Raw genomic sequence first — 27,467 nt, 5'->3', positions numbered from 1 at the left:
GCTCTCCTTCCCCAGGGCTCTGTTTTGCATCAGGGAGAATGGAGTGGAGGTGTGTCTGGGCCTCCTTGTATGCCCTTTTTGGAGGCACGGGATGTTGCTCTGTGCAGGCTTGCAGACATCCCTTTGCCCATGGGCGTCTGTCCTCCGGCCTGGCATCCCTAGGCCCAAACCATCTGGAAGACCTCAAGTTAGCGTGAAGTGAGTAGTAACGTCTCCTTGCTGGCACACGGGGAAGAGCCCCGAAAAGGGAAGGGCAAAGAAAGCAAAAAGCAGGTGAGAGGGAAGAGTCCAACCCCTGGCTAAGAATCAGCGTGGCTGGGAGCAGAGGGCTGAAGAAGGTAGGAAGAGAGGAGCTGCCCTTACACCGGGCTGGTGTCACGCCCTGGAGAATGCCAGGGGGGCTGTCTGCACCCACGCAGCCCGGCCAACGGGGGTGCGCACTCATCGCTGACACCCCCCCCCCCCCATTGGCTCCTCTTTATCTGGCCCCGGTTGCGGGCCTCCACCTCTGGCTGCACAGGCTCTAGCGCGGCTCTCAGCCGCTGCAAGGCCCGGCCTCGCCTTCCACTCTCCCCGCAGGCAGCACAGACGCGGCGGCGCCGCGCGACAACGGCCCAGCGCCCCTGTCCCAAGGCTCCGTCCTGCCCCGTGGGGGGCGGGAGGGCGCCGCGCGCGCGCCCTAGGGACCATCTCGGGGGCGCGCGCGCGCACCTCTCGGTCCGGGCACGAGCGTGGGTGGAAAAGTCTCGTGAGGAGCGCGCGCCCTTGGGAGGCGCTTGCAGGCTCTGCTGCTGCTGCTGCTGCTGCTGGGGGCGGCTCACCTCAGCCCCGCCTGCAGGGCGCTGACCGGCAGGCTCTGTCCTGCCCCGGCCTGGGACAAGTGCCGAGCCGACCCGCTGCCCCCAGGGCAGGGAGTACAAAAATGCAGCGAGTGACCCGCGTTAACCAGTAACAGAGTCAGGGGCTATAAGTGCTTAGTCCTCGCTGAGGCTGCAGCCAGCGCCGGAGCACAGAAACCCACCCAGTGCTTGTGTCTGCCTCCGAAGCAGGTACCGGGGGGTCTGGAAAGGGGCCGATCCCTAGCCCAAGGCTCCTTCAGAGGCGGGGTTTGAGTGCAGCAGGCAGCGTGCTTGGCCAAGGCAGAGCGACTGCATTCGTGTGCGTGTGTCCCTCAAGAGACTTCTTCACTTGAACGGGCTGTTGTTTCGCGGGACTGGGGTTAAAATGCGAGCCGTGGCTGGGTGGAAGTTAATCTTACAGGTGCATCAGATGCTGGGCGTGTAGTAAATGGAAAGGTGAACGGGGAAGCCAGCCGTGTGCCGCCGGAATGCGGTGACTCCTGGTTGCAGAGCTTTGCCGAGCAGTGAGTTGGAAAGGTATTAAATGTTGTATTCAGAGTTAGGACATAAAACATTGCCCCTCTGAAACATGTCTGAAACTTAATATTTTCCTTTGCCAGCTTCTCTGTTGTCTGATTTGCCTTGGCAACTTTTGAGACCTTGAAACATAGAAGACTTATCTTATGTAAATATTGTGCTACAGGTTCTCCTGCTGTGGCTCAGAGATGGAGAAGAGATGGTTGGATGGGGGCAGGGGCAGTCAGGAATGAGAGGAGAGGTTGGATGGGCGAGTCAGGGCTGGGGGGTCTGGGGGTGGTCAGGGAGAAGAGGTGGTTGGAAGGGGCAGGAGTTCCAGGGGGGCAGTCAGGAAGGGGGTGGGGTTGGATGGGGCACGGCGGGCAGTTAGGGGCGGGGCATCTGGGGACGGTCGGGGGACAGAGAGCAGGGTGGTGGTGGATGGGGCAGGGGTCCTGGGGAGGTCCATCGGGGGCGAGAAGCAGAGGGGTCAGATAGGGGGCCATGGCCGGGCCACACAGCCTCGCTTAACTGGCCCTCCATACAATTTCTGAAACCCAGTGCGGCCCTCAGGCCAAAAAGTTTGCCCTCCCCTGATCTAGGGGGAGAGACCTTTCCTTTGCATTCATCTAGCTCAGAGGTCCCCAAACTCTGGCATGTGCCCCTCTAGGGGGGTAGGAAGGAACATCTGGGGTGGCGTGGCAGGCCTGGGTCAGCCCCCATGGGGGAAGGGAGGAAGTGCCACCTAGACCTGCTTCGCCCCCCAGCTCTTTGGCCCTGCTCCTGGCCCTGCTCCCAACTGTGGCTCCACTCCCAGGCTCGGCACCCTAACCCCTGCCCACCTCCCCTCCCCAGGAGCCACAGTCCTGCTCCCAGCTCAGGGAAGGTGGGGCACGGACAGGTGTAAGGGGCAAGTGAGCCTGAAAGGTTTGGGGATCACTGATCTAGCTTGTCAAATTAGTTGTGTTTTACCTTTTTTTCCCTTGTAACTAATTCTGATTTAATGTGCCTCGTTACTTGTAGTTACTTAAAATCTATCTTTCTGTAGATTATGTATTTGGTTGTTTTATCTAAATGAGTGTGTTTGGATTGAAGTGATTGGGAAACTCCATATGGGATAAGAAGATTTGTGCATATCATTTTCTATTAAGAAATGGTAGACTTTATATGAGCTTATATTGTCCAGGAGGGGGCTGGACTGTACAAGATGCACGTTTCTGTGGTGAAGTCTGGGACTGGGAGTTCACTGGTGTTGCCCTGAAGTGTAATTCAGGAGTGGCTGGCTATAGTACTCATACTCTACTGTTGGGAGTGATTTACATGTTGGAGGCAGTGTGTGAGCAGACCAGGAAGCAGTGAAAATTAAAAAGCACCCCAGGTTGGGGAATTGAGGGGACGCAGTCAGAATGGTACACTCGGTAGAGTCACACTTTTACCAGTTAATTTGCTTTTTCAGCAACTGTCCTATTTTCCTGAGGGTAAACCTTTTCTATGTGACTTCAGTACCTAAAATCAGGGTTAAGTTGATTTTTTTTATTTTTTCTGCCTCCTTATTTTAAGATGGTAATCAGGAGTCACTGTCTACTTCATTTGCTTACTATGAGGGAAGAATAGCAGCAACTTGATTATCTCCAAAATAGGTAGATAAGGCTCTCTTTAGAGAGCAGCCTGCATTGCCATGTTCAAAGCATGAAAGGAAAAAATAAACATTAATATTGTTTTACATTCAATTTCATTTTTCCTTTTACACATTAATGTTTTGCTTTACTGATTCTGAATTCTTTTTCTCTCAGGAAATGTCATCGGTTAAGATTGAGTGTGTTGTCAATGAGAATTGCAAAATTGGAGAATCTCCGGTCTGGGAAGAAAAAGAAAGCTCACTTATATATGTGGATATAAGTGGTAAAAAGATTTGCCGATGGAATTCATTCACCAAGGAAGTGCAAAGTGTTTCTGTGGGTAAGAAGCTGCTTTAAAAAGATGCCATGAATTGCCAAAAAATTTTTTCTTTGGATTGATAAATATTTCTTTCCATAAAGCTCAGACTCATGTGTGTAAAGAAATTAAAAGTGCATAAATACTGAATAATTCCATATCATTTAGTGTTAGGGGAAGAAAGAACACTACAATTCATGCCCACGCTCCTTTGGAGAAAAGGAGTGGGCTTTGCAATGTGTCTTGAAGACCAGTAAACTCATGATTGACTGGACCCAGTCCTAAACATTATTTTTTTTCTGTTTTGTTTCATTTAATATTTAGTTACATATCGTTATAGTTGCATATAGCTATTTGGTTACACATAGTTGTTCCTAGTTTTTGAATTTTGTAGTATGCAGTGGAGGCTTGCAGGTAAATCGAGCTATCTGCAGTGAATTGTCATAGTCAATGGGAGCCATCAAGAGTCTAAACGACCATTAATGCCTCATGCTTTGCATAATTACAATAGGATCTCAGAGTTCTATTTCATATTCCTAATTTCAGATACAAGAATGATACAGTCATACAAACAGGACGAACACATTCAGTAGATTTTCAGCTTTGTAACGATACCTTACAAGAGACCTTTTGTATGAAGCATATTCGTTACATTATAGTCACATATATTAGCATATTTCCATGAACACATGGAGTGCAATGTCACAGTAGCAACTCCTTTTTATACATCTAGTCATTTTTCCACTTCAAGTATTTTTACAGGAACTCTGTGGTTATCACCTCTAACAGCCTTAAGATCTTTAAGCCTGACCTATTTTTAAAAACATTTTAGTTATAGTTAGTGGATTTTAGCTGTAAGCTCCATGTTGTCCTCGAGATCATGTCAGTTGAATAGCCTAATGAGGTGAGAATCCCTTTTGCTATCCTAATTTTTCTAAAATTTTTTGAGAGCTTTTTTTGTGCTGCAGGCCCGTTTTTGGCTTCTATCTGTGTTACACGTTTCTCTTTATGTAAGTAGCTCATTCTTTTCCCCAGCTTCCTGGGGTAGGCTTGGGACACAATTTCTCCAGTCGTCTTTAATCTGTGTTTCAAGCCATGTGAACACAAGTTGCTGTTTTATAATAATGAAGTGTTCTCTCTTGTAAAATTAAATTGGGGCAGTGAGTTTAGGCTTACTTACACCTTAAACTGTCATCCCGTGTCATGATTAAGGCTGCGTTTCAGGTATTTTTAGTAAAAGTCATGGACAAGTCACGGACAGTAAACAAAAATTCCTGGCCCTGGCCCTTGACCTGTCCATGACTTGTACTATATACTCCTGACTAAATTTTGGACGCTCTGGAGCAGGGAGTGGCCTGGGGGCACCGCGGGTGCTCTGGGGAAGGGGGCATAATATGGGGTAATCTGGGCAAAAAATCATGTTAGGTTTAGTTAAATATAGTAACAGTATTTGGATGTTCTCACACACAGCTTCCAACTTATTACAGAAATAGTTCTTAAAATGAGCATCTGAATTGTCTTGCTTTCTCATTTTGTGTATCTATTTTTGTACTGTGTTATGTACTGTGTTATGTTTAGCTATCTAAACATGCCCATCAGTTTAGAAGCAACTAGCTGTAGTATGTAAATGAAAACTCAGTACATATCTTACCTTGCACATTTATTTTTTTTAATTATTATTCTGGTAAACTCAGTTTCACACTACGATAAACATGGTGGATTGAGATAAATCAAAGCAATTTAAATCACGGTTAAAATTGTGATTTAAATCAACAACTGGGAAATCTTATTTAAATAGTTGATTTTAATCTTGTTTTACATTTATACTTTTTAGCTATGTTCCTAAAGAAAGGATGATTCTCAGTGGTTGATATAATATGGTACTTTTTGCCAATCAGTAGGATACTATATAGGCACACGCGTTATTTAAGCATTTACATAGCTTAACGTGCATTTATTCCCAGTCTTAATTTTTACCTTTTTTTATTGTTAAAAAATGATGAATGGCTCATTCCTTATTTACTTAGATTTTTTTTAACTCATGATTTGTGTCAAGCTGCATTTGTACAGAAATTGGAATTCAGTTTAAGTGCACAAAAACAGCATTTTAAAATATTCTTAGTTAAAGAAAACTAACTTAAATGTACTGGATACATACATAAAAAAAAATAAAAGTGAGTATTCACCCACGAAAGCTTATGCTCCAATACATCTGTTAGTCTATAAGGTGCCACAGGACTCTCTGTTGCTTTTTACAGGTCCAGACTATCACGACTACTCCTCTGATACATAAAAAAACAGGTTTATCAAAACATATTTTGCATTTAAAACTAGCTCATTATATTAAAGAAAGGAAGTATCATCTGTAGTTATTGAGTTCAAGTGACTGTTTCTGGTCACCACATTCTTCCAAGATTTTAGAATTAGTAGATTTCATTTTTTCACACTGATTTTTATTCATAGCTTGGAAGAGGAAAACAAGCATTCTTGCTTTTTTAAGAACATTTCAATTCTCAGCTTTGACTGAGTTAGTCTTTGAGCTGAACTAGTTGAATAAATTTGAAATTAAGAAAATATTTTCTATGCACCTGCAAAAAAGGCTGCTGCTCTGAAAAGCTGGTTTAGCACTTAAGTGAACTCTAGTTCCAGGTGCTCTGTCAGCCACTTTCACTAGTTCAGTGGTTTGACTTTCCTTTAAAACTTTTAGCAGAGAACATGTACTCCTTGAATATTATCTTTTTATAATTAATTTATGTCATTTTAGTAATTATGGTTAGTTTGTTATAATTTTAAACAGGGTTTATTTTTAAAAGAGAAATCTTTTTAATTGAAATAAAATTTAATTTAAAAAAAATGATTTTTATGCATCCTGATTGTCTGCCAATCCCTGTGCTATAAACAATGTTTGGCATGTGGTCTGCCAGAGTAAGCCCCCTGGCTGGCCCGGCCAGTTTGTTTACCTGCCGCGTCCACAGCTTCAGCCGATTGCGGCTCCCACTGGCCGCGGTTGCTGTTCCAGGCCAGTGGGGGCTGCGGGAAGTGGCGCAGTCTGAGAGATATGCTGGTCTCCGTTTCCCACTACCCCCATTGGTCTGGAGCAGGAAACCATGGCCAGTGGGAGCCGTGATTGGCCAAACCTGTGGACGGCAGGTAAACAAACCGGCCCGACCTGCCAGACATTGCCAATCCCTGTTATAGCATATCTGATCAACTCTTCGTTTTTCATATAAGCTTTGTGTTCTGTGCCTAGCACAATGGGGTCCTGTTCAGGACTGGGGCTTCTAGGGTCTACTGCAATATAAATAAACAATAACAGCAATATTATTAGCAGTATTGTAGTAGCCCCCAAAGGTCCTGCTAGTTTATTGTTATCATGGATTCTTAGCAGCACACAATCTGTAATGCATTTATCTTCACAACACACTGGTGAGATAAGTACTATTATCCCCGTTGTACAGCACCATACAGAACTGAGGCACAGAGAGAGGAGATGACTTACTCAGGGTCACACAGGAAGTCTGTGCCAGGGCAGGGAATTGAACCCAGGTCACTCAAGACCAAGGCTAGTGCCCGAACCATTGAATTATCCTTCCTTGCTAGGTACTTCTGTAGCTATACAGGACAATATGATGCCTTCCCTAAGGAGCTTGCAGTCTATACATTAATTCAATATATAATTTGAATAGTTTTGTGCGTGCAGTGTTAGTTCATAGTTCTCACTAATGGAAGTCCATAAGTGTGCACAAGCATGTACATACAATACAAGCTGCTTGTGTGTCGTGATAATTGCTACTTGGCTCGTGAATGCTAGATGGACCATGTCATCCAGGAAGGCCCAGATTAATTAAAGTGAGATTAATTATCAATTATTATTCGTGCTTGTGCTTGAGCAGTACTTGTCCAAAACCATTACAAATAGAAAGATAGCATCTGGATATGAATGAAATATTTGTCAACCTTGGTTATGAATGTGATGAGCAATCATATGTTGGTTACAGGTGGCTGATTGCTTTTATCTATGGTTATAGTATTTTACTTGTCTCCTCACCCCCATTTTCTTATGTTGTCTCTAGAGGCTCCTGTTAGCTGCGTAGCCCTTCGGAAATCTGGGGATTATGTTGTTACCCTAGGAGCCAGGTTTGCTGCTTTAAAATGGAAAGACCAGTCAGTAACCACTATTGTTCACGTTGACAAGGATAAACCAAACAACAGATTCAATGATGGGAAAGTGGACCCTGCAGGGAGGTTTTTTGCAGGTATGCTGGACATAGTTCACAGTCCTCTTCAGTAAATTTTTCCCAAGATTTTAGGGACAATTTGTAAAGAACCCTGGCAGATGCACCAAAAGTGAGTCGTTCAAATCGTGGTAGTCTTCTTATTTCCAAACCACCACTAAATCTAATTCTAAAATGCAATATTGATTTTAAAAATGTATCACCCCAAAGCACTCTTCTATTAATTTTTTTTTTTAAGGGATGTTCTTATTTAGAACTTGCTTAGTATAAAAATTATTTTCTTGTCTCAGATGTTGGCATGCATGACTTGTTTTGAATGCACTTGGAAAATACCAATGCAAATATGTTTACAGTGGAAAACTTGCCATGCCAAGTTGTTTGTTTTTTTTCCCATACACTGAATATAGATATTTGTAAAAACAATTTAAGTCTACAGCAAAGTGTTTTCAAAACAGGGAGAATGTGTCTGAAGTTAAACCTTGAAATTTCAGTTATCTCTATTTGTGGTATAATTTGTCATTTAAGATTTTTAGACTTTTGTAGCCCTGATTCTAAAGTTAGTGCAGTTTTTTCCTATGTTTGTGGGTTTTTCGTGGGGGAAAGGCATTAAATTGTGATGACCATCTTAATGTTTGAAAACACTAGATAATTAACAATGATTGCCTTCAACTCCTTTGCAGCCGCAATTTAAAAATAAAAAATCTTTAATTTTATTTGTCATCTTCTGGTAAATGCACACAATCAAATTTGCCTTCTCCCTGTTGGTTTTAACTAAGTCTCTTTTTTGAATGTTTTAAGGAGAAAACCTAGTCAAAGTTAAAGGGAATTTTATGTCAAAGAGACAGTCATCGCCACTGTATAAGGAGTGCATTTGGTTTCTATGGAGCTGTGCTTTCTAATGAATGACCCTCTCATTCTTGTAGGTACCATGGCTGAGGAGATTCGACCTGCTGTGCTAGAGAGACACCAAGGTGCCCTGTATACACTCTTCCCAGATCATTCTGTAGTGAAGCACTTTGATCAGGTGGACATCTCTAATGGCTTGGATTGGTCACTGGATCACAAGACTTTCTTTTACATTGATAGCCTGTCCTACTCTGTGGATGCCTTTGATTATGACCTGCAAACAGGAAAAATTTGTATGAATTCTTTTCTTATGCTAAAATATTTGAAAGCTACTTTCTGTGCAGTTTTTTCTTTCAACTATTGAGCAAAAAATCAATTGTGACCCAGGCCCTACTTATGCCTGTGGTCCTAGAACATTATTTTTTGAGTTAGTTTAAATGTGGTTTGGCTTCATCCATGCTGGACAGCAAAACTCTGTTTAAAACAAGTTAGCAGAAACCAGATTAAAAAAACAGCTCATCTAAGTAGGTTCCTGGCTCAGAGTAATTAGATGGGTTGGTTCATATTAGGACATTATTGAATTATATATCAGGGTTTAAATAATTGACCTGAATAATTGTTAAAATTCATTTTATCTGTTGCAATCTATGCTGAGCCTGTAAATTGTACATTCATTGATTATACACTCACAATTCACATCTGATGTTCCTGCGTTACCAAGTGTGAAGCATTTTTGCCTCAGTTTACTCCTATGACTATGCTGTCTCTTATTATGAAAGAGTAGGTGAATTAACAGAGAAGTTTGTAGTGCATCTTTTCAAAGTATAAAACATTCTACACTTTTATAGTGTGTGCATTCATATTGTTTTAAAGTAGAAATCCCTAAATGAAGTACATCCTAGAAAGCCAACCAACTGCTGAGAACTAGTAACTCAAACAGCATCTTCCTCCATTTATGGTGGTGGGGAGAAACCCAACACCATAACCGAAGGTCTTTTCACAGGCGTGGGCAAATGAAAAAACTCCACCAAGTTGGACTCTTAACAATTCGATTTAAAGTGACATGAGCCATAATAATTCGTTTTAAAGAGACGCCATCAGTTTGAAATCTGGTCAGTTTTTAAATTGAGTTTCAGTAGTTTTAGGTACGATGTCTGCCCCAAGTCCCATTGCCATATTGGTGGTTTACAATCACGTTTTTCTATTTTAAAAAGCCCCACACAGGCAGAAGAAACCTATGAACAACTGACTCTGACAGTCAATTGTCAAAACGCAGAATAAACAAGCTAGAACAGTTGGATTTTCTTTTGTTAATATCTTGTAATAATAGTGGGTGGTAAAATGTTCATATAAATTGCATTTTTTTTTAAATTGACAGTGTCTCTTTGAATTAACGGTTTTCCCAACTTTGAATGTCAGCTTTCTGTTGGAACAATTGGTGGTGTGTTCTGGGACTCCCTTTATTGAGATGGCTCCAGTTCTCAGTTTGATTGAAAAAATACATTTATGAAATGGCCAAGACAGCGTATAAAATGTTGTACAAGTGGAAAAGAGTCAAATTTGGAATACACAAATTATTAATTCCTATAATATATTCAATAATTTCCTAATTTATAGTTGGGGGGGGGGGGTTTGATACATCAGAAGAGAGCACCAAAAATAATTGTGTTTTTGACAAACTGACTTTCAGACTGTCAAGCTGAATAATAATCATCTGCAGAAACAAACTGATCTTTTATACTCTCTCATCTGCAAGAGTGCAGGGAGCTGGATTCAGTGCAGCATTAGAAAATTATTCTTCTTAGCTATTTCTAGGAGTATGACTTAGGAAAATGTTAACTCACAATAACTTAATATTGTGATATTAACATTTAGTGTACGATGCCTATTGATATCCTTTTGCAGCCAATCGCAGGAGTATGTACAAGCTAGAAAAGGAAGAAAGCATCCCTGATGGAATGTGTATTGATACAGAAGGCAAACTCTGGGTAGCCTGTTATGATGGAGGGAGAGTGATCCGTCTAGACCCTGAGACAGGTAAGTCCTCACAGAGGATGAATTGAAATTTTGCATTAAATAAGCTAAGGGGGAGTTGGATAATGTGCTTTTCTGGAAGTGTGTTTGTACTCATCTACTGTGGATGAACAACTCTTATGTTAAATGCTCATTTCAACACAAATTTTGTAAATATATCTATCTTCTTTGATAATGGCTATAAAAAATGACGTGGGATGATTTTAAGAGGAAGAACTTTAAATGAAAAGTTATTCTTGTCGTGGATATGTAATCTTTGTGATCAGCATGCTAGCTTCTGCTAAACATATACAAATGTGTATCCACTGAAGAGTTCTGATAGCAACCAAATTTGATAGGTTTGAGATGGCTTTTACATATTCATTGAGTAATAGAACAGGGGTCGGCAACCTTTCAAAAGTGGTGTGCCGAGTCTTCATTTATTCACTCTGATTTAAAGTTTCACGTGCCAGTAATACATTTCAACCTTTTTAGAAGGTCTCTTTCTATCAGTCTATAATATATAACTAAACTATTGTTGTATGTAAAGTAAATAAGGTTTCAAAATGTTTAAGAAGCTTCATTTAAAATTAAATTAAAATGCAGAGCCCTCCAGAGCAGTGGCCAGGGACCTGGGCAGTGTGAGTGCCACTGAAAATCAGCTCGTGTGCCGCCTTCGGCACACATGCCATAGGTTGCCTATCCCTGTAATAAAAGCTGCTCAAGTATTTTTCCAGCTTGGCCATTAGATGGTAGTATAGCTGAACTGTTTCTATAATTCCCCACTTTTGTTGGCCTTTGGTTGATTATTACATTTGTTTGAATTAGAAGTGTCTTTCCTTTTTTTTTTCAGTCTGGGACCAGTGTTTACTATACAGTAACTCCTCGCTTAACATTGGAGTTACGTTCCTGAAAAATGCTACTTTAAGGGAAACGATGTTAAATGAATCCAATTTCCCCATAAGAATTAATGTAAATGGCGGGGATAAGTTCCAGGGAAATTTTTTTTGCCAGACATAAGACTGTGTGTTTGTGGGTTTTTTTGTTTTTATTATATTTATATATATATATATATATATATACGCGCTCTGTCTCTCACTCTATAAGTTGTAAACAATTTAACGCTGTACACAGCAATGATGATTATGAAGCTTGGTTGAGGTGGTAAAATCAGAGGGTGGAAGTGGGTGGGATATTTCCCAGGGAATGCCTTGCTGCTAAATGATGAACTAGCACTCAGCTGAGCCCTCAAAGGTTAACACCTGGTTGTTACTGTAGCCTCACACTCTACAAGGCAGCACAAATGGAGGGAGCGGAGACAGCATGGCAGAGAATCATAGAATACTAGGATTGGAAGAGACCTCAAGAGGTCATCCAGTCCAATCCCCTGCTCAATGCATGACCAACACCAGCTAAATCATCCCAGCCTAGGCTTTGTCAAGCCAGGCCTTAAAAACCTCTAAGGATGGAGATTCCACCACCTCACTAAGTAACCCATTCCAATGCTTCACCACTCGCCTAGTGAAATAGTGTTTCCTAATATCCAACCTAGATCTCCCTCACTGCAACTTGAGACCATTGCTTCTTTTTCTGTCATCTGCCACCACTGAGAACAGCCTAGCTCCATCCTCTCTGGAACCCTCCTTCAGATAGTTGAAGGCTGCTATCAAATCCCTCCTCACTCTTCTCTTCTGCAGACTAAATACGCCCAGTTCCCTCAGCCTCCCTACGTAACAGGTGCCCCAGCGCCCCTAATAATGGCCATGCCCTCGCACGGACCTTCAATTGTCCACATCTCTTCTGTAGTGGGGGGATCAAAACTGAACACAGTACACGCCAGGTGACCTCACCGAGTGCCGAAATAGAGGAAAATCACTCCCCACAAAATCTGTGGTAATGCCATCCTACTAATGAGCTCCAATATACATGGCCTCTTGCAACAAGGCGCACTGCTGACTCATATCCAGCTCTTTGTCCCCCGGTAAATCCGAGTCGCTTTTTCTGCAGAAACGCTGTCTTAGAGCCATTCAGCCTCTAGCTGTAGCAATGCATGGGCTTCTTCCTGAAGTGTACAACTCTGCACTGTGCTTGTTGAACTTCATCAGATTCTTTGCCCAATTCTCTCTAATTGTCTACATCACTCTGGGACCCATATCCCTATCCTCCATCATATTACTTCTCGCCATTTTAGTGTTATCTGAATTTGTCTGAGGGTGCAATTAGCTCCATCACTCCAGATCATTATAAGATGGGAACAAAAGATGGCCCCAGGACCAGACCCTGGACACTCCCGCTGATACCGGCTGCCAACTAGACACCGAGCTCATTGACAATTCTAGCACTTTCGGTCCATCTTATATGTCCATCTCATCCAATCCAAACTTTTAAATTGTTGGGTAAGACAATCTAGGGAAGCATATCAAAAGCTTTGCTAAAGCAAAAATCACATCCACGCTGTCCCGATATCCACAAGTCCAGTTACTCATAATAAGAGGCCAATGCAGTGGTCGGCAGAGGCCCGTGGTCGAATCCATGGTTGTAGTGTCCTTGATACCTTCCTCTCTCCAAATCTCAGAAGATTCCCTGAGGACCTCCATGAATTTGGCTGGGGACTGAAGTTGATGCCTAACTGGTTGTAGTTCTCCGGATGTCGCTTATTCCCTTTTTTTTTTTTTTTTTTTTTTTTTTAAATATGGGCACTATATTTGCCTTTTTCCAATCATCCAGGACCTCCCCCGATTGCCACTAATTTTCAAAGATAATGGCCAATGGCTCTGCAGTCTCATCAGCCAACTCCCTTAGCACCCTTGAATACATTAGATCTGGACCCATGGACTTGTGCACGTCCAGCTTTTCTAAATAGTCCTTAACATGTTCTTTCACCACTGAGGGCTGCTCACCTACTCCCCCTGCTGTGTTGCCCAGTGCAGCAGTCTGGGAGCTGCCCTTGTCTGTGAAGACTGAGGGAAAAAAAGCACCGAGTACTTCGCCTTTTCCACATCATCTGTCACTAGTTTGCCTCCCCCATTCAGTAAGAGTCCCACACTTTCTCTGACCACCTTCTTGTTGCTAACATACCTGTAGAAATCCTTCACATCCCTTGCTAGTTGCAACTCCAGTTGTGCCTTGGCCTTCCTGATTACACCCTGGAATGCTCTAGCAATATTTTTATACTCCTCCCTAGTCATCTGTCCAAATTTCCACTTCTTGTAAGCTTTCTTTTTTAATTTAACCACACCAAAGATTTCACTGTTAAGCCAAGCTGGTCGCCTGCCATATTTGCTATTCTTTCTGCACATGGTTTGTTCCCGAGAGACAGAGACACACACCGTGTGTGTGTGTGTGTGTGTGTGTGTGTGTGAGAGAGAGAGAGAGATGCATTGCCCCTATAAGAACGCTGACCTCACTCTAAGCACATTGCCTTTTTGAGTAGATCAGCAAGTTGAGACATCAGCTGCTGCCAGCAGGCTCCCGCCATTCTGAGCCCTGTCGTGTCCTGCCCCCGCTCTGTGGAGGTGCTGGAGTAGGGGGAGGGGGACACCCTGGCAGTCCTCTCTTCCCCCCTGCACAGCAAGCAGGAGGGTCCAGGGAACAGCTCCAAGGCAGAGGGCAGGAGCAGCACATGGCAGTGGGGGGAGGGACAGCTGAACTGTCAGCAATTGATAGCCACCTGGGAGGCTGCTGCACAGAGAACTTAAGGTAGCAGGGAGCTAATGGAGGCTGCCGGTCCACCCTAGTTCCAAGGCCCCATCAGCTAGCTCCAATGGGCTGCTCTTTCTGCAAGCAGTGGACAAAGTGGGCCGCTTCCAAACAATGTTATAAGGGAGCATTGCACAACTTTAAATTAGCATGTTCTCAAGTTGATCAGCAATGTAACAATGTTAACTGGGATGACTTTAAGTAAGGAGTTACCATGTTGGTAAATGGGCTGGAAGAAAGAGTAAACAGTGAAGTGGCAAAAATGATTGACACAAATTTATTTAGATAGTTCCCCGTTTTGACACATGTACAAAGGTTACCCATGTTGCACTCACTTTTATTGTTTAAATTATTTATACCATAAATATAGAATCATGGAACGGAGGTTATAAAGTTCTTTAAAGGGTCCCACAGCATTTTAACTTTCCAGCATGAATAATACATGCGTGCAAACTCAGGTATTTGCTTCCCTCATTTTGAATATTTGTCACTTGTAACTTCCCACATTTGGGACTTGGTAGGTTGAGAGGTATGATTAAGTTAGTCAAGCCCAGAAAAGACTGTAAGGAACTAGAGACCTAACAAAGCTAAGTGAACGGGCAGCATGAAGGCCTATGAAATTCTATTTTGACAAAGACAAAGTAGTATGTATTTTAAAGGAATATTTTAATTGCACAATTTATCTATACATATTGCTTGATTCTAAATTAATTGACTACTTAGGAAGAAGAGCTGAGCATTATTGTGGACAGCTCCATGAAAACCTATCTGTCTAATGCACAATAGCTGTCAAAAATGCAAACCGAATGTGAATGCACAGGAAATAGAATAGAAAATAATACTGAAAATGCTAATAAAAATCATTGGCATACGGGAAATAGTGTATTCTGTTCTGTTCAATCTATGTTAAAAGTAGCAAAAGTAAAAATCATTCAGTAATGTGTGATGAAGACAATTAAAAGTAATGAAGAGATTGAAAAGATTGGGGTTGTTTACCGAAGGGATGAATAAGAGGGGTCATGGTAGAGGTGTACAAAACAGTGACCGGTATAGAAAAAGTAAGTTGGCTGCTCCTATTTACCCTTTCTTATAACACAAGTACAAGGGATTTTCAATGAAAATGGAAAGTAACATATTAAAAGCTGAGAAAAGCTACCTAAACACAACCTGTGGAACTCACTGACATGAGATAGAATTGAGTCCAAGAGTAGAATGGATTAAACATATAGATAGGAGGCTTCCTTTTTAATAAGGAGAGTAAAACTTCACACATAAGAGCATAAGGAAACCACTAACTGATGGGTTTTAGGAAGAAACTTCCCCTTTTAGTAGGTTATTCCACAATTATCCATTATAGTGTTTCTTGCACTTTCTTCTGAAGTATCCAGTGCTCTGCATTGTTGGAGGCAGGATATCAGACTCGATGCCACTATGATCTAGAGTGCCAATTCCTATGTTTTTCTTCTCTGGAGAAAGTTATAGGGTGTTTAGGTCAATGGAGAACTGGAGTCAAACTGTACTTGGCTGATGTGGGCTTGGACGTTTGACACTTGACAATATGTTTGTGTGTGGTTGATTTTTGTTCTGAGGGTTTTTCACTCCATTGTAGAGTTTCGTTTTCTTGCTCTCTCTCTTTGAATAGATGCTCTCCACTACTTGTCCTTCTCAGTGAAAGTAGTATGGTGTTACTGTCTTATTCAGACTACACATTTGAAAGCCCAGGGATTTAACCTGATATATTTAGTCTGTACATATCACTTAGTTTATTTTTGATTACTAATATTCTCACCTTTGTCGGTTTGGACTAAGCAAAGATGTCTTTCGCTTCTGTGGTTTGGGTGGTTAATGGCCACTTCACTTGATGGCTTTTTATTTGCAAACTGGCTGATGCAAAAGTCTATGGCTTATATTATTTTTAGCCAGTGGCAGAAAAAAATCATGAAACAATTCAGCTAAGGTGAAGATAGGACATTTTTAGAAAGAGGATTTTCAGGTTTTATTCAGTGAAATTTGGATTTGGGAGCACTTGGGTAGGGGTGGATAGACAAGGAAACTTGTTTGTCTGGCATCTTTTTTTAAGCAATTCTTGGAGATAACTGGATTACATAGTGGTGAGATGGCCCTTGGGATTATAGTATATGCAAGCGCAAACCAAAAGAGATCTAGTTTGCATAGTTCAGACAAAATAGGAACCTTTAGTTTGCACTTGCAGTTACAGCGCAGCACAGTAGAGTGTGCTGCATTTCACACCCCCGTGGTTGAACTGTGGGGATGTGTAGACATGCCCTCAGTTTTCAGTTTATTTTAGGTATCGTAAAAATATAAGATGCTATTTATTATATAGATACAGGGAGCCCAAGATGCTTCTCAAACTATGTGGACTATTCAGGATATACAGGGGAATCTTTTTTTGTCCATTACTGAAGCAGACTTATCTTTGGGATTAATTTTTAAAGCAGTTTTTTAATGTATCTAACTTTTGTGACAAGAAATTTGCTAGTGTTTCAATGAGACATGGAAAAATCTCATTCATCCTTTTTTGAAATCTGTTTAAGGACTTGATTATCAAACATGGACCAAGTAACCTTTGTTGTTTGTGCTGGTACTTCATTTAGAAAAGGAAATCAGAGTAGCTTGTAGGGTGAGGCAAAAATGCTTTGTTGGCAACTAAAATAGTAAACAAAATTATCTGTTCATTTAAAACACAAAGGTGAAATCTTGGCCTGGTAAAGTCATGGCAAAACTCCTTTTGACTACAGTGGAGCTAGGAGTTTTCACTCCTGAAGTATTACAACATTTTATGGTGAATTTTAATCTTTCAATACATCATTACATTTTTCTATCTGCAAGGATTATCAACATAAAGGAGGGAGAGAGAGAGAGGAAATGTATTTAAAGAAAACACAAGACCTTAGCAGAATTCAAGAAAAGTATGAAATATCTATGTGATAAATAGGATAAAATATCTAATGGGTATATCTAATGATTCAGGGCCTAAGACAAGTACTTACTGCCCGAAATTAAAAAGAATTTCCCCGTTTACATGTTCGTTATGAAGTTTTTGAAACTTCTTTTGAAGCATTTGGTACTGGCTACTGCCAGAAACCGTATACTTGGGCTAAATGGACCCCTAGTGTGTCAGTATCCTGAGTCTCTGTAATAATTATATAGACATCTGAGTGTTTTACAAAGTTCAGATGAGCGTTGTCATCCCTGTTTTATGTGGGGCTGATCCAAAGCCCATTGAAGCCTATTGTTGCATATTTGAATTTAATAATAAGATGTCAAAATAACAGGCTTAGATGGAATTATTTAAAGATTATCAAAGATTAATACAGCACTATACAGAATACAGAAGCAAGGTGTAAGTAGTGGAATGCTGGCAGTTTTCATTTGCAATCTAACGCTCAGAATCTTTCCTTTTATAGGGTGAGACACAAAGAAATTCCTTTTTGGAGTTAAAAATTACTTTCCCACAATGTGTACAATTTGGTATCTCAGTTTAACTCATTACTTATATAATGTCTTTTTATGGTATCTCAGTCTTGATTGATAACCCAAAGGGATTTTTGACCCAGTTGTTATTACTGACAGCTGTGGCCACAAGTAGTTGCTAATGAGTTAAAACTTAAAAACCTCTTACCAATCACAGAACTTAATTGGATCATAAGAACCCCTTATCAAAAGTAAGACTGGGTATATTATAACATTTACTTCTGTAGGATCCCTTCATTAATTTTGAGGGGTACCTTCCTGGTCATCTGGACTCTCTCAGACTGAGAGATTCAGGGAATAATTAGATGCATCCCAATATTTAATTAGATACATTCCTGAGCATTGCTCACCTACTAAGTTCAGTTAAGGATACAATTTTTCACCTTCATAGGTACAGGGGACTGCATTTATAGGCACACAACATAAAAAGGATTTTGGGTAACAGATAACAGAATTATGAAAGTTTAACATACAAAAATAATGAAAGGCTAATATTTATTAACACAATGGAAAAAGACGCCTACTGACTTCAGTATGCTTTGGATCAGGCCCTATTTAAGGGCACAGAGATTAAGTGACTTGCCAAAGGCTATACTGGGAGTAAGTGAGTGAATAAGAGTGGAACTCAGAATTCTTCCTAACCTTACACTCAGCCTGCTAAATTACAAGTCCCCCTTTTCCCTCCACCCCAAACCCTGTATTTCTATGCAACATAGGTTCTATGCCGGTTACTGGCAATTTTGTTATTTTCTTTGTAGAAAATAAACCAACAAAAAGCTATTTTTTTCCCCCTCCAGGGAAAAGAATCCAGACTGTGAAGCTACCTGTTGACAAGACAACTTCCTGCTGCTTTGGTGGAAAGGATTATTCAGAAATGTATGTGACTTCTGCCTGTCAAGGAATGGATGATGAATCGTTTTCACGGCAACCACAGGCTGGTGGTATTTTCAAGGTGATTAAATTATTTCCTTACTTTTAAAAGGTCAGAAAGAATTTTCTTATGCATTTTTATTTGAAGTCAGGTGGGGGGTCAGTCTGAACATACCATATCACTTAAAACTATTGTTCTTGGTTTTTTGACTTTCAGTTTTTTGGTCCCTACTGCTGTATTTAGAAAATAGTTAGTCTTTTCATGTTTACCTGGTAGACTGGTTCTAAACTTGTAACAATACTGACATAGCTAATGTCTTGTACCATCAGCATTTTCTGTACCAAAAAAACTTCTACTTTACAAAAAAAAAAAAATATCCCAACTTTAGCAGGGCAAAAACTTGTAGAAAATTTTTGTTTTAATCAGTGACAAAGTAGGAGACAATGTGTTATCTACCAAACAGTTATTTATAACTAAGTTTGCTAGTTTGTTTTTTAACTGGTGACTGGCATAGGGCATACATGCTTTCTAAGTTTTCTGTTTCTCCCAGAGATTCATGTGACTCAGCTCTCTAGCTGGGTCATTCTGAGTTCAGCCCCCTTCTGGTGAAACAGAAGCCCAAACAAAGTTCTTTTGCCCTGCTTGGGCTCCTGTTTGGCCTATCCTCTGGGCTCAGTTCCCAGCCCCTTCTGGGCTACCTTTTAAGTCTCTGCTCTGGGAAAGAGCACTGACTCCCAGGCTGCTTTCCCTGGAGCCCCCCTCACAGACTCAGACTCAGCCCCTCTGGGCTACCTTTTAGTCTTCCCTGCCCTAGGATAGAGGACCGAATTCCTTATTTCTTCCAGACTCTACTTCAGGGCCTTTCACAGGAGCCCATCTTGCTCCCTGTGGTTCCTTCCCCAAACTGAGTTTTCTCAGTCCTTTTATGGGTCCCAGGTGTTTCAGCCTTGTCCCTTGATGCAATGAGTCCTTAGCCTGGCAGGCAGCTAATTGTTGCACAGGCAGGGCTAATTGAACAGGGTTGGCTAGCCCCAGGCTTCCTGGCTCTTGCAGGGGCTGACCAGCCTGTTGCACAGACCTTGTGGATTAAAAGCCTTGATCCTGCAATTGACTGTATGCAGGCACACTCCTGTAGCCATACATAATTATGGAATCATAGAATATCAGGGTTGGAAGGGACCTCAGGAGATCATCTAGTCCAACCCGCTGCTCAAAGCAGGACCAATCCCCAGACAGATTTTTGCCCCAGATCCCTAAATGGCCCCTTCAAAGATTGAACTCACAACCCTGGGTTTAGCAGGCCAATGCTCAAACCACTGAAGTGTGTTTGAAAGAGGGTTGTCAGGAGAATGGACCATGTCTTAGATATTACAGTTCTTTGGAAACAGCAGTGGGTTGAAATTAATATCTGGTGATGGGCTGAATGTAGAAAATTTAGAAGACTGCAAGTCGGTCACAGTCTTCTAAAACAAATTATTCTGTGGAAAGATACGTGAATCATCACAGTTATCTTCTCTCTCTCCCTTATTTTTAAATAGATAACTGGACTTGGGGTGAAAGGAGTCCCACCGCATTCATTTGCAGGTTAAATATTCACTCTTCAGAACAAAGTACATCTCCAAAAGCAGGAACACATTAAGCAAGAAACATGTTAAAGAAGTATTTTAGCTGGAATTCTGCATCTCCTGCATTTAAAACCACAGCTCTGTGGGTAGACTTCTGGCAGAAATGGATAAATAAGGCAACTTTTGAAATGCATCAAATTTTTTCAAAATTCTTTGTTTTCTTGAACTCCTATGTAACTTTAAATATCTCTTGTAATTTTCTATAACACTAAAATCACTCTCATCTTAATAAACTTTGGAATATAACTTGAACAGTTGTACTTTTTTGCCTTTAACGTATTTTTTTCATATTGTTTGCTCTACCATCCCCTTTCTATTTGTAGCTTATAGTTAGGCCAAGTTTCTGCCAGGGACATTTTTAGTAAAAGTCAGGGACAGGTCGTGGGCAATAAACAAAAATTCATGGAAGCCTGTGACCTGTCCCTGACTTTCACTAAAAATTTCCCTGACAAAATAAGGAGGTGGGTTCAGCATCCACTGCTGCTGGGGCTCCCAGATCCCCCCATTGCTGTGGTCAGTAAGAGCTCCGGCGTCCCCCACTGTTGCGTGGAGTGGGAACTACAGGGTCCTCCTGCCCCTAGGGCTGGGCGGCTGCAGGTCTCCTCACTCCTCAGGTGGCTGGGTGCTCATGGGGGTCACCCGCCGCAGCTGGGAGCTGCAGGGTCCCCCAACTGCCTGCCACAGCTTGGCAGCTGCAGGATCTGCCGGCTACCAACTACAGCTGGGCAGCTGCAGGGTTGCCCCCACCAATGCAGGGTCTGGGAGCTACAGGGGGGAGGCGGGAGAGCTGTTTGGGAGCTCCAGCCCAGTGGTAGAAAATGTCAAGGAGGTGAGTGGAACTCACAGATTCTGGGACATAATCGTAGCCTTACTTATACCGTATTGAGTCAATGATTAAACATTTTTTTACATTCATTTGCTTTCAAAGCTTCACATAAATTATCCAGTGTACATTCACAGTAAAGAAAATCTTTGTTACTGTAATACAACTTAGCCCGGGATGTTTAATTTTAAACAGCTTGTTTTATATAGTTGGTTTTTAACTTAGACTTTTATTGTTAAATTAGTGCCTATGAAAGGTGTCTACTAACTGCATTAGCTAACATAGCCATCCCTGTAACTTCAGAATAGGATCAGGAACTACAATGGGCAATGCAAACTAGCTTGCACTATCCAGGCAATATAGCCCTTCACCTTCAAGAACCTGGTTTCATACATCTCCCATGTCCATCCATCTCACGCTAGTTCACCTGTAAAAGCATTGGGGGTGAAGCGGTTGTGCTTTTCTTATCCTCAGAACAGTAAAGAGGAGAGGAGATATCTTCCTCTCAAGTTCCTTGTTTATGTTCTGAGGCATTAATATAGTTCACCTGCACAAACATCTGATTTTGTGTTTTTTTTCCATTCAACAATGAAATCTATCTTATCCACTTAAGGTTTGTATATAGTACCGATCACAGTTCTTCCTAAGTGCTGCACGTACAAGTAACCAGAAAAAAAAAAGTGGATTTCAGTTTTTCAATAAAAATTCAAATACTGGAAAACTTTGAAAACTGTAAAATTTCAATTTGGAAATGTTGTCACAGTGACTCATACTCCCTCCCCGCCCCCCCTTACGCTAGGCATCTTGGTCAGACTAAATCTCCCATGAGGCACTAGGGTCTCCCCGTTGGAGAGTCCCGGGCCAACATGTATTATGGGAGATGTAGTCTGACAAAAAAGCCTGGCCTGTAGAGGAGAATGGGGACATGTGGCAAACAAATTAAAACTCCCATGAAGCTCCACGGCAGCATTTCCAAATTGTTAATATTTAGTTTTTTGGCTTTTTAGCTTTTGATGAAAAATCAAAATTTTCCCCAGAAAGCCAACACTTCTGTCATGAAAAATTTTAGTTGAAAACCTAAGTTTTAATCAAAAACAATTTTGACCAAAAACTTCTGAAGGAGCATAAAAGTCCCTTAAAATGCTGTATGTTCCAGGGCAACTGGGTTACAGAAATTGACTACATCAGGATTACTGGGAGCTTATTCTAAATACGTGAGACTAACAGATTTTATCCGTAGAAGGCTTGGAGGAGTTTGAGATACTGTGTTGAATGGACATTGCTGTAAGAACCTGAATAGATAAGAGGATAATCTAGAATATTTGGAGCACTATTTTTAAAGGTGAACCACTGGCATAGTGTCCCATCAGGATTGGGTATTGAAATTTCCCCATTTGGGTTTACAACAGCATCTGTTTTGGAAGCAATCTGTTTTATTCCAGATAGGCTACAGATTTTAATGGCAGTCAGGGAGGAAGGACAATAATTATCACTTGCTTCAGATCCGGGAGAAGGGACAATAATTATTACTTGCTTCACTTTTCAGGAGCCCAACGATATTTTGCAATGAAGAAGGCCGACCAAACTTGTAAGTGGCAGAATGAAATGAGTGTGTCTCTCTTTCCAGATAATTGCACACCAGCTGTGTATTTACAGGATGCCAGTCGCTATGGTTTGGGGTTACCAAACTACCAGAAAGGATTACATGCTTGAGTTTCTCAATCTCCTGACCAAGTACAAGAACAGAAGATTTTAACATCAAAATCGGATGTTATGAGAATACAGTAAAGCTGATACGATTCAGTTTCTTATCTATTAAACTACCAGCAATCAATACAACAATTGATGCCTGCCGTGTGAATTTGTAGTCAAAGATATTTTTTATTTTATTTTTTTGTTCAGTAGAGTTAAGGTATAAGTTAAGTGGTTTTGTGTGCCCTTTTTTTTTTTTTTTTACACCTTATGCAGGTTATAACATCTGAACTCTAACTAGCAGAAAACAGTGGCTCTTTTTATGCATATCTCTCAATTTTAAATGTAGTAAGATGAGGCCTTCGACACCAGTAGCTACTGACAACAATAGAGCTAGCTGCACATCTGTCCCTCTTTTGGTATCATCTGAAGGGATGCGCTGAGGCAGGGCTCTTGCCCTTATCTGACTTGGGGTGGAATCTCGCAATCCTTCAACTCTTAGCGTGGGACCTGAGTATGCTACTCCCTGCGTGTGTATATACACCAACCACATAGGAGCCTGTAGACCAGACTGGGTTTGAACATCTGGACTTTATTCCTTCAGGAACCTGTGACCAGTGATAGTGACCAACAGCCTTCTTAAAACAAAGCATTTTTATTTAGTAGTTGGAGTAAAGCGTTGGAGGGGATTTCAAAGCAATAGCATGCATGTATATTTAGTCTCATCTAATCTTACACTTCAGTACAAGCTAAATTGGATGAGCTTTCCTCTTAAATTACAGCAACAGAACTGAACCAACTAGTGTCTGAGATGCAGAAGAACCAGCCGTAAGTCACTCCCTCACCAACAAAACGGGTCTTAGTACCGACTACAACTACTTATTACTAAAATGTTCCAGAACTATTTTACACAAAAAAAAGCCCTACAGTATGTGTACGTTTATCATCATTTTTCTTACTTTAGCCTAAGACTGTGTCACAATCTGGATTATGGAGATGTGTATCAGAGTGCTCTAACATGTCCCCTCCCAAGTAGGGGAAAAAAAGCTGTCACATTAAATCTTTTAAGTAGCCAGACAGAATGACAAATGCCCAGGTGGCAACCCTAATTTGAGGAGGTGTCAGTCTAGTTTTTCCTGTTAGCTCTGAGCTACCCACCTTTGACCCCTTCAGCTCTTGAGTGCACCCTGCCTTGGGCCTGTTACCTCTCTGAGTGGGATCACACAATTCTGCTCTCAGACCAAGATGTGGGCTGCAGTCCTCTGTGCATAACTGTGATGACTTTAGCCAGGCCTTCCTAACACACTATACATGCAATGTTGCTCCCTCCGGGACCCATGACCAGTGGTTAATACAGTGCCCAGGCAGCCTTCTTAAAGCCAAGTATTATTTTAGAACCAAAACATTTCAGAGAAAACAGATCTTAAAACAATAAACAGGCTGTTCGCTTATCTTTTCCTAAGGCAAGCATTCTCTGAGACCAAGAAGAGCCCAGCTACTTTCAGACGCTCCAGACGGTCCTCTGTCTCTGTTCCATCCCAGCCTGGTCTCCCCAGGAAGAGCACACCCCACTCACACACACTTGCCAATGCTGAAATAGGCCAGACCTCCAGAAAACCCTAGCATCATGCACCCTGCTTTTACATCCAATAGTGGTATCCATGATGAACACCCCATGGTACTCTACAAGGACCTGCATAACCCTGGAGGAGTATCCTTTCCTATGAATGTGCTTGCTTGCTTGAAATGGGTGCATAGGAGGGGTATTGATCACACCTGCATAGCTCAGGAACCCCATCCATTCAAACCCCACAATTATTAAAGAAATTTGTCCAATTTTAAAACCTTGGAAGACAGCACAGCATTAATTGCTTCACAAACCTCCATGGCCACTGTGCCAATCATGGATTTGCCTACCATGAACTGATTACCAACAGGTTGGTAACAGTCTGGGGTTGTGAGCTTCCACAGTGCTCTGCACCATGCTGCTAGAGGCGTTATGAGCGCTCTCCTCAGGTGTTTTGCTACTCAAGATAAACTTCTCCCACAGCTCCAGGTGGACCCTGGCTTTTCCCACAAAAGTCCTGGACCTGCTGTTTATCATCCCATGTTTCCAGCACAACATGGTTCCACCAGTGTGTGCTTGTGGTCCTTGGTCCAGAAGCAGTTGTCTGCGTGGGAAAGATCTGCCACAGAAAATCATCATCAGCTTGGTCCGTGCCTCCATCTCCCCACGGTCCCCTTCTGTTCTTGTGCTTCTGTTTGTAATCCCCTGCCTCCATCTTCTCCAGGCTAAAAGCAGCTTCTGAAACACATACCACTGTCTCTTGGCAGCAATTTCTTCAGAGGCATGAAAAAACTTCTCCATAAAAAACATGAGCTGTTGGTTATTAGAGTGAGCAGGATCCGTATCTTCCACATATCACACAATACCACGGGGTATGCCAGAAAATGGATTTCTTGACCCCAGACCATTTCCTCCCACAATCCTTAGAATGGGCAGACGAGTTGCCTCTCAGCACCCTGTGAACATGAACATGAGTTGTTGCTATGAATCTTGGGACTGTTTGCCCAGATAACTGTATTGCTTATCCTCAAATATAGTGGTGATGCATTTATTTTGACAATGGTTGTGCTGCAGTGGGTGAGGCTCCTGCATATATTGACTAACCTGCAACTGCTTAACCAATGGTTAGCATGCAGTGATGACCTCAGTGGGTAGGTTTTGCCATCCAGTCCGCCCCTCTAGTGTGATGTATCCATTCTGTTACATAGTACAGAACAGGCCATGGCAGTCTTCATTATAAAAAAGTACTCCATTTTTGGCAAAGCATACACGTGATTGTTCAAGAAGTCCTGCTTTAAAGAGTGCAAATGTGAAAAGTTACTTCACTCCCTAATTCAGTTTTTTTAAATAAAATTAAAATTCAGCAGAAAATTTGCAGTTTTTCTAATAGCAAGTGAATTGTTAAAAGAGAAGAAATATTCATCAACATTTATGCTTTCCTTTCAGAAATAACAGTTGAGTTTATGATCCCTCCTAACAAAGCATTTTGTTTTTGCTGATCCTAGCCAAAAGCAGAAGGAAGGGTGTCAGCATTCACATTGTGACAGATGATTTGACAAAGTTGGTCAGGAATTTTAAACACTTTTGTGGCAGTAGATTGGTGCTGTGTTGTGAAAGATGCTTTGCAACATTTGTTTGTGGAGGAGCTGGTGGTAATAGGCTGACATTAAGCTATTTTTCTGTCTGATAAATGCTAAGATTCAGGAAGCAGCCAATTGCTGAATGAGTTGGATTTGACAGAGAACCCTTCAGCAAAATCGGGGTAATCTTGTTAATCGTGTTTAGTTGCAGCACAAAATTAAGGTTTTTGTGTCTTGTGCTTAATGTTCTTGGTTTGCTGCTGTATTTATAACTGCTGTTTTTGCATAATAGCTCATTTTTTTTATGTGTTGGGAACAGAATAGTGTTTCTTTGCTGCCAGTATGAACATAGGGCAAGCATTTTGCTCCGTTGAAATACCTGACTGGAGATTAATACTTGATATGTTGCTAATTGTTGATTTTAGTTTTTGGAATTAATTTTTGTATTTTGATTTTCAAATATATTTTTCATTTTTCATTTTTGTTGTTTTTCAGCTTTGCCTTCAGCTTTGTTGGTTTATGCTTTTGTCTATTTTGTCAAAGTGAATTGTTGGTGATGACACATGCTTGTGAAAGGATTACGTGCTTGTGTTTTCAATCTTCTTTCTCATGTTCAAGAATTAAAATTTTCAATAGCAAGTCTTGCAAGGTGTGTGTGTATATGTGTGTGTTACACTTGGACTATTGATAATATTGATGCAGCTCACCCTTTGTCCATAAAATGGACAAGTAATTTCCTGGTGTAGACAGGTTTTATATGATCCAAATTCTTACATAGTACAGGATGTCTACCGTTCTTAACAACCGTCCACACCAAGTCTCCCTCCGTCCCCCCAAAACCCCGTAAACGAACCAACCAACAAAAAAATCTAGCATATAGCTTGGGTTTTTACATCTAACCTGAATTTGGCCAGCACGTTACATTATGTATATGTACAAGTCAGCATTCTGGTCCTAAAAGTGTATTTGCATAGACTAAAAATTATGTATTTGAAACCTTAATCCTCCAGGCTGGTTTAATCCAGGTTTTTGTTTCCTGTTAGTTTTATCCCTGTCACTTTTTTCAGCTGAGTATGTTTAAATCAACTGTTTAGCTCTTTAGGTGTCTTTATCCCAGCAGAGGGCACTGGAGTCAGTCAGATGAGGCTATTGGTTGGGTAAGGTAACACCTTGCTCTGTGTATTTGTTATCTCCAACGACTAGGGTTTATATTTCTTAAAATACAGTTTTAACACTGGATTAGAAGAACAGTAGGAAATATTCCTGTCGCTAACCATGGCTGTCAGCAGCGAGTCCTCCTGAAAGGATGTTGAAAATGGTTTAATATTTATGTGTTATTTTCCACTTAAAACCTGTACATTTGGTCTCATGCTAACTAAGGCATCTGGCCTTACAAGTGGAGAGATACAAATTATAGTACCCCAATATACATATCTTTAACTCTCTCTAAAATAGCTTTTTTGGTAACATGCAGCATAGTGGTTTTCAACCTTTTTCATTTATGAATCCCTAAAAGATTTTGATTGGAGGTGTGGACCCCTTTGGAAATTCATAGATTCATAGACTTAAGGTCAGAAGGGATCGTTATGGTCATCTTGTCTGACCTCCTGCACAACGCAGGGCACAGAATCTCACCCACCCACTCCTGTAACAAACCCCTAACCTATGTCTGAGTTACTGAAGTCCTCAAATCGTGGTTTAAAGACCTCAAGGTGCAGAGAATCCTCCAGC

The 27,467-nt window shown here is 41.4% G+C and overlaps 2 protein-coding genes across 2 annotated transcripts in view; both read left to right on the top strand.

Moving 5' to 3' along the window:
• The first annotated feature begins 859 nt into the window (after window positions 1-859).
• On the top strand, window positions 860-20,276 carry LOC116830154 (regucalcin). Its single transcript, XM_032789430.2, has 7 exons — window positions 860-1,049; window positions 3,149-3,314; window positions 7,364-7,546; window positions 8,449-8,664; window positions 10,277-10,408; window positions 18,376-18,530; window positions 19,988-20,276. Exons 2-7 carry the CDS (start codon window positions 3,152-3,154, stop codon window positions 20,036-20,038), a joined length of 900 nt encoding a protein of 299 aa, XP_032645321.1. The 5' UTR covers window positions 860-1,049; window positions 3,149-3,151; the 3' UTR covers window positions 20,039-20,276.
• A 5,478-nt stretch (window positions 20,277-25,754) lies between these two features.
• LOC116830155 (regucalcin-like) overlaps window positions 25,755-27,467 on the top strand; it is a 44,421-nt gene continuing 42,708 nt past the window's right edge. Inside the window, exon 1 of the mRNA XM_032789433.2 lies at window positions 25,755-25,918. The gene's annotated coding sequence lies outside the window, so the exon portion shown is untranslated. The remainder of the gene's footprint in view (window positions 25,919-27,467) is intronic.

This window comes from Chelonoidis abingdonii, chromosome 1 (assembly GCF_003597395.2).
Source record: "Chelonoidis abingdonii isolate Lonesome George chromosome 1, CheloAbing_2.0, whole genome shotgun sequence".
Classification (NCBI taxonomy): Eukaryota; Metazoa; Chordata; order Testudines; family Testudinidae; genus Chelonoidis; species Chelonoidis abingdonii.
The sequence above is the reverse complement of the archived record's forward strand: the minus strand, read 5'-3'. Positions and strand labels throughout refer to the sequence as shown.

Coding starts and splice junctions, on each gene's coding strand:
- LOC116830154 (XM_032789430.2), top strand. CDS start 3,152: ATGTCATCGGTTAAGATTGAGTGTGTTGTCAATGAGAATTGCAAAATT. Junction 8,665..10,276: donor CCTGCAAACAGGAAAAATTT/GTATGAATTCTT, acceptor ATCCTTTTGCAG/CCAATCGCAGGAGTATGTAC. Junction 18,531..19,987: donor AGGCTGGTGGTATTTTCAAG/GTGATTAAATTA, acceptor ATTTTTAAATAG/ATAACTGGACTTGGGGTGAA.